The 14,463-nt window shown below is 42.5% G+C and overlaps 1 protein-coding gene across 7 annotated transcripts in view; it reads left to right on the plus strand.

Annotated features, from left to right (window-relative positions):
• Nucleotides 1–14,463, plus strand: part of KIF16B (kinesin family member 16B) — a 282,011-nt gene that overhangs the window by 138,634 nt on the left and 128,914 nt on the right. For all 7 annotated transcript variants that reach the window (XM_043480090.1, XM_043480091.1, XM_043480093.1 and 4 more), the window contains 2 exons: nucleotides 301–352; nucleotides 1,896–2,033. In XM_043480090.1, the coding sequence (XP_043336025.1) occupies nucleotides 301–352; nucleotides 1,896–2,033 (190 nt within the window). The remainder of the gene's footprint in view (nucleotides 1–300; nucleotides 353–1,895; nucleotides 2,034–14,463) is intronic.

A 14,463-nucleotide genomic window follows, 5' to 3' on the forward strand; every position in this document is an offset into this window, starting at 1 on the left:
AAGAAACCCCTGGCCGCTGGAGGAGAGACTTGTTGGAAAGGATTGGGAATAGCCGTGGAATTGCAGTCACGGGCAGGTTACTGATGCCGAAACAGGAGGCCAGCCTTGCTGAGCCCCGAGCCTCAGGAGTCCTGTGTCCCTTTCTGGACACCACGCACTGTGCTTACAGAGCCTCAGGGGACTCTGCCTGGGCCAGAGCTCGCCCACCTGTCAGCAGGTTTCTGGGGCTTCCATGAAAGATGGAGAAGAGACTGTTCTTCATGTTCTTACTAATAAATTTTGCTTGGCTTTTCTCCCTAGGAAGGTCAGACACATGTCGGCAGAGAAGATGCTTCGACAGAACAGGATATTGGTGAGAATCTTTATCAGCTTCCTCTCCCCAGTGGTTTTTAAGAAATCATTCAATGAACTTGCTTTTGAATGACTGACTTTGAAGTAATTATAAAAAAGGAAACATTTCAAATGCAGCATTGATCAGAATGGGTATTTCCATAATTTTGAACTCAGCTCAAATGACCAACACCGAACGCTTAGTTTAGTGACTAGAATGGAGCTGCGAATCCTCTCCCCATGCCCACGTGCCTTCTGTCCTCAGCCACTTCTTTCAGGTGGGCTGTTCTAACCACTCACCTCTTGTCGCAGTGCAGACATCCTAACAGGTACAGAAAAAAGATACACGATCCTTTGACGGGAAATCCTTCGCACTTGGCACGTACCTGCACATAGGTGAGGACAGAAGATACACACAAGCCCAGCATTCACACACGCAGAGCAGCATCTCCTGGCTTTTCCCACAGTCTCTGTGAGGTACCCGGCTAACCAGAGCTGTAACCCCTGAGCCCGGTGAGGTCTTGCCAGGCTTTATAGAGTAAATCAGAGTGTGCATGTGGTGATGGTGGAGTGTGTGTCTGTCTGTGTGGTGGAGCGGGCAAGGTGGGGATTGGTGGGGGAAGAATTGTATCTTTTCAGCTGGCTTTTAGAAATGCTGGCAATGAACTTGCTTTCTTGCCCAGTGTAGGCTGTTCATCAAGTCTACATGTATTTACTGTTTATCGTGAACTTGGGAGAGCTGGAAACCAATTCCTGGAAGTCTCTGGGTGAAACTAGCCATCAGGCCTGCTCGTCTCATCGTTAAGTTATGTGCTGACCTTAGGGTTTGTTGTACGTGATGCTAAGTGCCCAGCACACGTGTTTTCTGTAAACAGAAAAGTTCTGTTCACAGTGTAGGTCTGGGGAGCATAGTGGAAGCAGTTTGGTTTGTGCTTCTGAGCAGCTGGCCAGGAACTGTGCCTGAAGTTGCATAGGTTTGTGTGACCGGTGTTTGTGTCTTTGCCTGGCCATGTGTCACCAGGAGGGTGGTTGGGTAGGTGAGTAGGTAGCCCTTGGCAGCCACATGCTCTGAGAGCTCTGTGGAGGTCAAGTTCACCTCAGGACTTCTGGAGACTTCTTGGGCCTCCCAAGATCCACGCCCTCCCACATTCATCTTTCACCTTTGGTTTGTGCTCCAGGAATGCAGCGTCAGTAAGTGTCGAGGTCACAGTAAGTCCTGGAACCACGGGGCCATCTGCCCCTTCCATTTTACTGGGACCTTTGGGTAACTGGAGGAGGAAGTTCATTCAGACTCACACAAAGCGTCTCAGTGGTAATCAGCTAAGTCGCGTTACTCACGTTTTTTTCCTGAAGATGAAGTCCTTTGTTTCTGGTGATATCCAGCCCCACTGAGTGACATGTAAGAGCTGATTCTGTCAGTTGATGCTGTGAACTCCTGAAGTTCAGTTTTCTCACTAAACATAAGTGTTCCCCTCACAGTTCAAATTGAGAAAATAAATGAAGGTTGGGAATCATTGCGCCAGGTACCAAAGGACATATTTTCTTCCTCTGTTTTCCCTTCTCAGTTCTTCACGGCCTCGACTTGGAGAGTGAGCACTGCATCTTTGAGAATGTTGGGGGTACGGTGACTCTGATCCCCCTGAGTGGGTCCCAGTGCTCTGTGAACGGCGTTCAGATCACGGAGGCCACACACCTCAATCAAGGTATTGGCTTTTGGTTCTCAGTTCTTCGTACATGTCTTTTCTTAAAAACAAGTTGGCTAGGTAATGGGGAACGTGTGCATTCTAGGACTAATTATTTTGTTTAGGTATAAAAGGATGAAGACTGTTAGCTTCATTAGGCTCTTTTCTGTTTTGCTGGAGTATTTCTTTATAAAATGCCCGTCTTCTTGTTGAGTTAAACTTCTGTGTTGTGGCTTAAAAGTTACTGCTACTATGGAACTATGACTTTAAAGGAATTATATTAAGTTAAAAAAGTGCCCTTCAGGTGCAAGACCTTAACACAGTGGCTTCTTTTAATAATTTTATTACCTTATTTATATTCTTTTTATGACCAATTATAACTATAGCACACAGGATCTTGTATCAAATCTTTTTTTACTTTGAGGTGATTTCTGTGTTACAGAAAGTTTGCAAGGACTTTTTCAGGATATTTGAGTTACTTGCTCAGGGTCCCTGAGTACTTCAGTGTGTTTCCTCCAAGCAGGAGGAATTATGCAGCCATCCAAACTGAGGAAGTAACAGGCGCATTCCCACCACCTGATTTCAGACACCCTTTGAGCTTGGCCGTTTGTCCCAACAGTGTCCGTCATTCAGCTGCCGCGTCTCTCTAGTCTCCTTCAGTCTGGACATGTTCCTTGGTCTTTCCTTGACTTTTATGACTTTGGCAGTTTTGAAAACTGCCAAACGGTAGAGAAATGATGCTGCATTTTTCTCACGTCTTGTTACCTGATTTCTATTTGTTGCGTCACTGAGGGTGTTCATGTTGATCATTTAATTAGGGAGCAGGATGCTAGGCTTACTTCACAGTAAAGTTAATCTACCCCCCACCCCCGCTTTCTAGTTAATAAGGATATTAGGAAGGTATTTCAGAATCATAAATACTCTGTTCTTGCTCCTACTTTTCACCCTCTGGTTTGGGAATCAGTTGGGTTTTTTTTGAGGAGGGGAGGTGGTCCGATTTAATTGTTATTCTGATGGCTGCTATGTGGCGATTTTCTTCTTTCTACACTTATCAGTTGGCTTTTTACTGTGAGAAAGAGCTTTCCTTTATTGCTATTTATTTGTTAATTTATTTAAATCAGCGAGGTTACATGTGTTGCTGTTTTATTGGTAAGTTTGGTCATTGTCTATTACTGCTTATTTTGATGCCCAAATTGTCCTGGATTTGGCCAGTGGGAATTCTTTCAAGTTGTTTTTTGTGTTCTTTTGGTTTGTCCCTATTGTCTGTGATTACTGCCTTACTTTCTGACAAATGAGGTATTCCAGGCTCATCTTTTACTTTTCTGAAATCAACCAGTTCTGCTCCCTTTTAGTGGAGAGTGGGATTTAGAAGCCAAGATCTGGGCAGTAGATGTGCTCATTGCTCATTGAAGTGTTGCTGCTCACATCAGAGTTAGGGAAAGTGAGTCTGTGTGTATAACATATACAACTATACTTCTGTATCTGTTTATATTGATATGTTGAAATATCTGTATTTCAGTATCTGTATTTCTAACCAGGAGTTTGTACCGATGCCTCTAATTCCAACCCAGTACCTTAGAGTTCTTTCTAGTTTTCTCCTTCTTCTTACTTGTAGCTGCTTTTCTGACAGTGATGAACTGGACTCCCGTTATGTAAGCAGTATCCTATCGCTTCTGCCCTCCCCTCATTCTGGGAGCCTCCTCTTCTTGCTCAGGCTGTGATGCCCCACGCTGGGCGTCACACTTCTGCGCCCCACCACTGCCCCCACCCTTCTAGTGCAGACACCTTCCTCACCTCGCGCCGAAGCTGCCTTCCTTTCCCAGTCTGATGCTTGCTTTGTCCGACCCTGTCTAATGGCTTTCGTGCTGAACTTTGCAAGAAGGAAAGGAAGAAAGATGTTGACATTATATCTTAAGCTCTTTTTGGTATATTATACATAGTTTTTATAGTTTTTCATGCTTACATACTATAATGTTGTATCTGTGATACAGGAATTGTACAGATGGGGTCTGGAAAGTGTGTAGTTTATTGGTGTTAGTTAAATTATACAAGAAATCAGTTGCAAGGAGTTATCTTAGAAACAGAGTACATGGAGCATGGACAAAGGTGATCATGCTTTCTTAGGAAGTACAGAGTCCATTGGAGACATTCTAAAACCAGCTGAGGGAGCACGTGCCCATGGACCATCTCCAAATCGTCCACCCATTCATCTAGCCATTGATGTCTCCATCACTTTTCACTCTCAGTATTTTTCGGTTTGAAGGTTAGTGGAGCTTGGGAGATAGCTGGTGCCCTGGAACTGGCCAGGAGGGCCCAAGGTCAGCAATAGTACGTGACCAGCCCAAACAAAGGATGCAGTGAGAGCCTGGTGATCATCACCAAAGCAGCATTCCCTGCTTTTTTGCAGCCAGGGCACGGGCCCTGGCAAGAAGGGCAGTACTGCTTGCCAGGCAGTGCTGTTAATCATGGTGAGAAGCTGTCTCTGCCCTGGGCCCAGAAAGTCACTATAATTGGCTGGCAGACAAGACATCACCATGGAAGGCTCTTCAGTGGCAGCCCCTATCTGGGAACACACAGGCCCTTGTGTGAACAACAGGGGTAACTGGAGGGCACACAGTTGACAGATGACGCTGCAAATAAATTCTGTAACTAGATCTGGACCACAGCCAGACCACCTGTCTGTCCTCTGTCAGGACCTCAGGTGAGGGTCCTGCTGCTGTTGCTTCAGGCAGCGGGGGTGGTGCAGGGGTCATGATGAGAGGCAAAGGATGTGTCTCCTTGTGCAGCAGAGACCTCTGTGCTGGCTGCGTCTCCCTCAGTTAGGTCAGAGGGAGGTGCCCTTGTGATGATGACGACTGTGTTTACTGTTACAGAATTTTATGAGCAACTTGTACTGGTTTTCAGTATCATTGTTAATGCATGAGTACACCTCTGGAATCATTTTGAAATATTTCATGCTTCTGAGGTTCACTGGTACATAAAGTATAGATCTAATTTAATTTTCCCCTACATTGGTGTACCATTAGCATAAACCTTCCCACCACCTACCTTTTGAAGAAACTTAGGTTACCCAGAAAAAAAAGTCATGTCTATTTCTTGGCTTTTTACTTTGTTCCAGGACTCTGTATTTCTACTTTTGTGCCTATATCACACAGTTTTAATGCTTGTTGTGTTATGTTGTTGTTGTTACCCAATTTGTGTCCAATTCTTTGTGACCCCATGGACTGCAGCATGCCAGGCTTCCCTGTCTTCCACTGTCTCTTGGAGTTTGCTCAGATGCATGTCCATTGAGTCGGTGATGCCGTCCAGCCATCTCATCCTCTGTCGTCCCCTTCTCCTCCTGCCCCCAGTCTTCCCAGCATCAGGGTCTTTCCAGTGAGTCAGCTCTTCACATCAGGTGGCCAAAGTATTGGAGTTTCAGCTTCATCATCAGTCCTAGAATACTTATAATTTATATATAATATATATTTTATAATATGTTATAATTTCTGTTCTTATCTGGGTAGTTTTTCTGCTCTTCATGCCTCTTAATTTTTTCGAAGAAATTTTAGAATTGTTTTGTTGTATTAAAATGTCCTTTGACAAGGTTAATAAAAAAAAGAAAAAGAAAATGTCCTTTGACAAGTTAAGATTCTAATTTCACTCAGTTTACTCACATTTAAAAAAATGTATTTCCATCTTGACACTTGGGTTTATTCACTATGCCTCTTCTCATATTTGAATTTTCATCTATTTTCTCCAATAAAACTTTGAAGATTTTTAATTTATGTGCTTGTTGAACTGTGTTTATTCATGTATACAAAATTATGAACATAGCTGTATACATTAACTGCTCAAAAACAGAAAGGAAAAAACCCTTTCTTACATATATTCTGTGATCATCTGTTTTGATCTTTTTGGGCACAAAGGGCCTTTGAAGATATTAATTTAAAACCGGGTGGAAAAGAGGCCCACGGAATTCTGTGTCTGGCTCCAGGACTTCTGAGAACATTGTTCTTCCAGATGCAGCCTGGTGTGTCTGTGGAATCACTCACAGGGAGTTAGAGAAGGAGTTGTAGTTGAGGTTGGTTTGGGGACATTCTTTAGCATGAGCAGTGCTTTAATATAAATAGCCCACAGGTGTCGGTGTCAGCTGCTGGATCTGCCTGGCTCTGTAGTCTGGCCATCAGGCAATCTCCTCCTGTGCGTTGCTTGCTGCAACCCTGTTTCCCTGGAGCTTCTAGAACTTACACCACCTACAGTCCTGGCCACTGGATGCTGAGAAGGCTGCTGAGTGGATTCTAGAGACCACCTGCCATGTTATGGGTTAATCTTTTGTGGATTTTCCTGGAAGCTGACTGTAATATGTAATGATGCTTTTGTGAGAAAACGACCTCCAGAGTTCTAAACTACATACTGAAAAAGGGACTTTTAGAGCATATATTGTTTCATATGTGAACAGCCTAGAATTTAGTATTGGAGTTATCTTCCCGTCATCCTGTAAAAATCACTAGCTTATTCATTTAGTTCATGGAAATGGCTTATAATTCCATTGTTCTTGTTCAGTCATTAAGTCATGTCCAGCTCTTTTGACCCCAGCTTCCAAGTGTACTCACATTCTCACATTGAGTCTGGGATGCTATCTAATAGCGTTATTTCTTCATCATTCCACTGCCATCTGTTTATGTAGTGATGATTATGTCTCTGGTTCTCTTGTGGAATGGAGCATGGAAGGTGAATAATAAATGCATCTCCTGTGTAGTGTTTTCATTAAATGGTTTTTAAATCTTAAAACTTATCAAGTCCATCTGAAAAATATGCCTATTTGAGTTAGGAATGGCTAGAACTAAATTTTTGAACTTCATATTGAAGCTATGACTTGTCCTAGGAAATTAGGATTCCTAATTGGCATTCAAGGTTAACTTAAATTGTCAGGATTATCTTCCCCTTCAGGGCACTCTTAATTGTTTTATTACCCTGGTGGCATGGTTTTCAGACCTGATGGGCTGAGTTCCTCTGGAATTCTACTCTGTTGCTCAGCAGCTTTCTCAGTGTGGACGTCAATGAAATTGACAGAAAAATGCTAAACCATTAAAACACAGTGCACTAAATATAAATGCCATGATAGGTCTTAGGGCAGAGAAAGGTAAGCCAACTTTATGTTTCAGGGCATTACAGAAGAGAGGTAAAATGGTAACTTGAAAAAAAAAAAAAAAACCTGCACACTTTGATACTGTAAGATCCCTTCAAGGGAAAAACGTGTAATTTTCTTTGGAAAATTGAGGGTTAGAATTCTCCATTTAAATTTTCTTGAAAAAAAAAATTTTTTTTTTTGAAGATTACTAAAGTAAGAACTGGAACATGTTTTTTAAACAGAGAAAATATGATATATTGTTTGTGGTTACAAAAACATGTAGCAAAAATAAAAAGATATGAATGAGACACATGCCTACTTCTTCAAAAATGTTGTTGATGTATAGTTGACTTACATATTGTGTTTAATTTCTGCTATTCAGTAGAGTGACTCAGTTATACATATGTATTCTTTTACATATTCTCTTCCATTATGGTTTGTCTCAGGATATTGAATATAGTTCTCTGTGCTATACAGTTGGGCCTTGTTATTTATCCATTCAATATAGGATAGTTTGCATCTGCTAATCCCAAACTCCCACACCATCCCTTCTTTACTCCCTTCTCCCTTGGCAACCACAGGTCTGTTCTTCATGCCGTGAGTCTGTTTCCGTTTCATACATACGTTCATTTGTATACTATTTTAGATTCTACATGTAAGTGATATCATATGGTATTTGTTTTTCTCTAGGTCTATCCATGTTACTGCAAATGGCACTATTTCATTCTTTTTAATGGCTGAGTAACATCCCATTTTATGTATGTACCACATCTCCTATTTATCTGTTCATCTGTTGATGGACATTTAGATTGCTTCCACGTCCTGGTTATTGTAACTGGTGCTGCTGTGAACATTGGGTGCATGTATCCTTTAGAATTGTGGTTTTGTCTGGATATATATACCCAGGAGTGCGATTGCTGGATCTTATGGACATGCCTATTTTAGAATAGTGTTAACCTTTGGAGAGAAGTGGGGAGGGGATTAATCAGGCAGGAATTCAGGAGGATGTTCAGCTATAAGATTTTATATTTAAAGGAAAAAAAAGACCAAACTCCCCAAAAGGTATATGCACTTTATTTAAACCTAATAATAACAGGGACACAGATTAAAAACAGCAGGGTATTCATACTCCAAAAACTACCTTGGCTTTTACTCATGAAGCCATTTTATAAAAAATTAAAAACATTTTTTTTCATGAAGCTATTTTTAAGTAAAGGTATCAAGAACAGAGACTGCAGATGTTAAAGTGTAACGTGATATAACTGTATTAACTCTGCATTTGACTGGATTTCTGGTTCACTAGCAGCTTCCTATCTTTTTACCAGTCTCTAGTATATTGTTGGGCTCCCCTTGTAACTCAGTTGGTAAAGAATGCGCCTACAGTGCAGGAGACCCGGGTTTGATCCCTGGGTGGGGAAGATCCGCTGGAGAAGGAAATGGCAACCCACTCCAGTACTCTTGCCTGGGAAACCCGATGGACTGTAGCCTGGCAGGCTGTGCTGTCCGTGGGGTTGCAGGAGTCGGACACGACTTGGTGTCTCAGCCACCACCACCAGTGTGTTGCTGGTGCCTGCGCGCTCAGTCACTCGGTCGTGTCCAAGTCTCTGTGACTCTGTGGACTGCAGCCTGCCAGGCTCCTCTGTCCATGAGATTTCCCAGGCAAGAATGCTGTAGCAGGTTGCCATTTTCTTCTCCAGGACATCTTCTCAACTCAGGGCTTGAGCACACGTCTCCTACATTGCAGGCAGATTCTGTATTACTGGGCCATGTGAGGAGACCCAGTATATTGCTGATACTTGGTATTTAAATGTCTCTCATTAGTATATTAATATTCACTTGGAAATATGCTGGTTAGGCTGTGCCATTAAAAAGCACGTCATGTAGTAATTCCCATTTCCTTATAAAAATCACTTAAGACACTTGTGAATGTCAACTAGTAGGAGGTTTATCTGTGTTTAGCAGATTGTCACCATGGCAGGGGAAATTTTTTTACCTTTATCAGTCAACTGCCTTAACTTCATTCAGATTGCATAAATAGTAGTTCCTCTGCCTTAATTACAGGAATGTTTTAATCTGGTAAAGTCATTAGAAAGAAAAGTATTTGCTAATACTCTGAGAAGTAGCTGTGATTACATCTATATTGTATATGTCTAGAACTCTGCACCTGAAGCTTTTCTACTCTTTCTTGGGTCCTTCTAGGGACAGCGGTAGGATTTGCAGCATTGCATCTAACCTTGCTTTTCAATGGATGTGTTCTGCGAAGTGTAGTTTCCCTCACTCCCATGATTCCATAGAAACAGGAGGCTTTGCCAGAGAATAAAGGATGCATTGACTCTGGTGTCTAATCCCTGGGCCTTGAGTTGTTTTTGATAGAGTCTCAGACCTTAGTTGTTTTTTCTTTTCCTCCCATTTTTTCATATGTTTAATATGAAATGTACAAAAACCAAATGAGGTATCATTAAAAATGTATTTCAACCTTTGTCCTATAGTTGCTAGGAACTATTCTCTCTTATTTTAATTATTTTTTTCTTTTTACTCCAGTATGTATGTACTAAAGGTGATCGTTGCTAAACTTGATGAATTTTCCATTCAGCATCAGTGGACTGCGCTGGTCTTGCTGGTTTGTCAGAGCTGTGGCATGCTCACCTCTGCCGTGAGCAGTGCTGCGGCCAGTCCGTCCAGGGACCTCACCCTCCGGTGCACTTGAATGTGTCATGCTTCAGCGCCAGAATATACTTGTGTGTATTCCAGCTCTGGGAGGGAGCAGGTGGTCTGGAGTGGAGCTCAGGAGCCTTGATAGCATTCTCATCTGCTGAAGGGCTGCTATGAGTTGTTCAGTGACAAATTACAAAAGAATTGTAGTGCAACTAGAAAGGGAGAGAAATTCTTTAGCAGTTTAGCCAAGATGTCTGGAGAACGAAAGAGACCTTCCACACTTCACAAAAAGCCAGCAGATCACAATGTCTCATCTCCCCTTCAACTCCCTTGCACTTGCCCTTAAGCTATCATTAGATGTCTTCCTCTGATTGGAGATCCGCAAAGCTGACACCTGTCGCTTGCACATGTATGATTCTTTCAGTAGAGACTGTTGAGTGTCAGAGACCTAACTATTCTTAAAGACTGTACCCAAAGCCAGCAGTTCTTAGCGTGTCCCCAGATCAGCACGATCAGCATTACCTGGGAGCCTTTCAAAATGCAGTTTCCTAGGCCCCATCCTAGGCCCCATCCTTGACCCATCCAATCAGAAAATCTGGGGATGGGCCCAGCAATCTAGATTCTCTTGACCCCACAAGTCATACAGGTGACTCTGATGCACACTCTAGTATGAAGACCAAGGGTAATCACACATTCTTGCCCCAGGCTTTGGCCCAGGAGACAACCGTTTGTCAGTTTCTTTAAACCCTTCTCTTCTCTTGTCTGAATCATTACATTTATTATCTGTGATCTCTCACAACTGAGGTGGAGGGTGCTGCTCCACGTTGGGCAGAACCAGAACTTGTCCTCTCGAGTTCATCAGCTACAGACTGATGAGAAAGGAGAGATTTACCCAAAGCTGAGCTCTGAAATGAATGAATTTGTCATAATGAAAAGTGACTTAGATATACTTGGGCCAGAGTGTCTAGTGAAGAATCATCTAAAGGCTGGAAAGTGGGTGAGGTGGGGAGCAGAGTAGTGGGAGGCCAAGTCGCCTTGGCGGCTGAGGCTTGGCAGGTTTGTAGCACTCCCAGATCCCAGGCTGGGGGCATGGATTCTCTGCGGAAGGTGCTCACCAGTCAGGGGAATAAGAATGCATTCACAGAGGTGAAGGGCAGCCCGGTTTTTATATATCCCAGAGGAGGCTTGAGGGTGAACCGTAAAGAAGAGGAGTTGATGCAGTTAGGAGACTGTCCGTGTTTAGGGAGACGGGAGAAGGAGGCATTTTGGAAGGAAGGCTAGGATGTGGACAGCTTGGTGGGTGTTGGAAGCAAGAGCTGGATAGTTGAGATGGTTACTGACAGAGTAAGCAGTATTGGTGGTAACAGAGAGTATGAGCTACTAGGTATGAATGGAAAGAAAATGACAGTCAACCCTCTGTATGTGGTTTTGCATCCCAGTGAATCCAACTGCAGATTAAAACTATTCAGGGAAAAAGTTCCAGAAAGCAAAACTTGAAACTTTCCATGCTCTGGCAGTTATTTACATATCATTTACATTGTATTTACAACTATTTACATAGTATTTACATTCTGTTAGGTACTCTAAGTAAGCTCGGGTAATTTAAAGTGTGCCGGAGGCTGTGTGTAGGTATATGCAGATACTAGGCCCTTCTGCATAAGGGACTTGAGTGTCCTGGAGACGTCTCCCTGTGGCGAGGGGCAGAGGTGACCTGGACTCAAACCCCCATGGATACTGAGGGGCCACTGTGCTGAGAGTTTGACCACTTAGTGTACTATCTTCCATTCAGTGCTGCAGAATCTAATATTTTATTGTCTACTGTATCTCCCCTGAGGCTTTAAGAGGAAAAGATTCATCTCCCACTCACCCCACACCCATGCACAGGCAACTAAAAATTGCTTTGGCAGGGATGGGACTGGCACATCTTGAAATTTTATAAAGCTCCACACTGAACCTGTGTACACAGTTGGAGCAAATGATTCTTGTCAGTTATTTGGCTAGAAATCTCAATAATGAAGACCGAAAATCAGTTTTCTTTATTCTCTAGAGTCCCAGAATCTAATTTGCAATTTTCACTTCACCAAAAGCGAACAAGGGGCTTCCCTGATAGCTCAGTTGGTAAAGAATCCGCCTGCAATGCAGGAGACCTTGTTTGATTCCTGGGTCTGGAAGATCCACTGGAGAAGGGATTGGCCACCCACTCTAGTATTCTTGGGCTTCCCTTGTGGCTCAGCTGGTAAAGAATCCGCCTGCAATGCAGGAGACCCTGGTTTGATTCCTGGGTCTGGAAGATCCTCTGGAGAAGGGAAAGGCTACCTAATCCAGTATTCTGGCCTGGAGAATTCCATGGACAGTCCATGAGGTCGCAAAGAGTCTGACATGACTGAGCCACAAAGTAAAAAAAATTAAAAAAAGTAAAAAGTGGTTTATCTAAAGCAGGAAGTTGCAAATCCACATTTGAATATAAACATTAAAAAGGAGAGTACAGGGCCTAGATGGCTTTTTGGTAAGGTGTCACATGCATTTCCATCTTCACAAATGCTAATGGGCCATCTGCTGACATGCTTTATACCTGCTCTTCTTCATGCCCAGTGCATGTCACTCACCTGAGCCAGCTGTCAGCCCCAAGCTATGTGACCTGTAAGAATTTGTTAGTTAGTGTTCATGTAAAAATTTCATACCCTCCACCAGCACCATGTCAAATCTTAAGTCTTCCCTATCTTGCTGCCCAAAACCGTTTTTGAGAGAGGGAAACTTGTATTTCAGGTGTCTTAAAAGCCTGTGTCACAAGAGTCCAAGACCTAGGACATGTTATGTCAAATGTTCTTAAGTATTGGCACATGTTAGTGGAAATTAGACTCTGTCAGGTCCCCTAATTGGTGCTGTCATCTTAACTTATTTTAGTGTTAAGTATTTTAAAGATCTTTCATATGACTTAAAATTATCACACACAAAGTTTCTTTTAGCTTGAACTAGGAAATAAGAGCTTCACCTATTCTACCTCACTCAACTTTTCATGTGATATACCATTCCAGAAAATTTTTCCAGACAAGAGCTTTGCTTTTCTTTTTTTATCTTTAAACTTGTTTAAGATTTATTTTTAATTGACGGGTAATTGCTTTGCCATATTGTGTTGGTCTCTGCTGTACAACGCTGTGAGTATTCATACATCCCTTACCCCTTGAGCCTCCCTCCCACCCCCTCATCGCACCCTGCTTTTCTAAGTCTGTTGTGTCGAAAATGAAAACCTGTCCTTCACTGAGCGTGGTTGAGCAGGGCGTTACGTTGTGCATATATTGGGGAGGAAGTTGCTGGGGAGGGCTTTCTGAACTAGGATTAAATGCAGAATTTGGAGCCCTGAAGCAGAGTTTCAGATGGTTCCTGTTTTTTGGCCGGGAAGCTCATATTACATTTGACCATGCCCTTTTGGGAATACAGTTGTCTTATATGTTTTTATTAATGGTAACTCAGAGTGAAATAATTCAAACACCATCACCTCAGAAATATTTATTTGACACCATTTGATTTCAAGCAGTTGATTTATTTGGGCTGTAGCAGAATTAGAAAAATCTCACATGAAATTTGAGGACTGTAATTAATAGTGGTATTAATGATTATTATCATGACACTGCTTAGAAATCACTGGAAATGTTTACATGATTAATTTTTTTCAGCGTGCCTGAAATATTAAGATAGAAAATCTCCCATGAAGCCTTGTTCAGTGGTTTTATTCACAAGAGACGTCAGTAAAGCTGTTTTTGCTGTTAACAAGTGTCTGTCTACCTTTTATAATGTTGCTTCTACTCCATCCCCTTTGTCTGTCCTCAAGTATTTAACAGGATCTCAAGGGATCTCAAAGATGCCATCATATATTTCAAGGAGGTTTAGCTACACTCTAAACATGCAAATTAAGTGCATCACAGAAAGTCCATCTGCTGTGATTAATCGCATTAACCTCAGATGAGGGAGTCAATCATAGTTAGAAAATTTGAGATCTAGAAGGAAGTGTTGTGGACTTGGTGAGGGCGCTGAGCCCGCGAGGGTTTGCTGCGGGCGGAACACAGGCACTGGGTCTCTTACAGAGGCCTTGCACAGCCGGTCACTCTCATCCGTTCCTTCGTTGCCTCTTTCTCTTCAGCTTTTTGCCTTTTGAATATACTCAAAAGTCTCCTTTAAACAAAAATATCCCACGGGATCTGTCATCTCCCTCCTCCAGCTACCATGAACTCTCCTTCTCTTCATATACAGACAACTTCTTTTTCTGTTTTATTGAAGTGTAGCTGATTCATGTGTCAAGTATATGGAAGAATACACAAACTTCTTGAATGAGTTGTGCACTCAGAGACCTCGACCATGACTTCCCTGACTTCTGAGGTTTTCCTTCTCCCCTCTGATGGCCCGTCTCTGTTTCTGTAGGGGTCCATCCTCTTCTACTCAGCAACTAAAAGCTGAGTTGCTTTAGGTACTCGGCATTGGGCTCTCTTGGTTCCCACCTTTCTGTCTTCTCCTCAGGTGACTTTACCACAGCTGTGGCTTCCCTTATTAGAGATGACTCAAATATATAGAAAGAGATGTAGCACACTCACACACGCACATATATGCACATGTGTATGTACACTTATCTACCTGGTATCTGTAGCGATGCATGTGTTTGTATGTACTTGTGTATATGCACAAATCTTA

The sequence above is a fragment of the Cervus canadensis genome, chromosome 10, assembly GCF_019320065.1.
Source record: "Cervus canadensis isolate Bull #8, Minnesota chromosome 10, ASM1932006v1, whole genome shotgun sequence".
Lineage (NCBI taxonomy): Eukaryota > Metazoa > Chordata > Mammalia > Artiodactyla > Cervidae > Cervus > Cervus canadensis.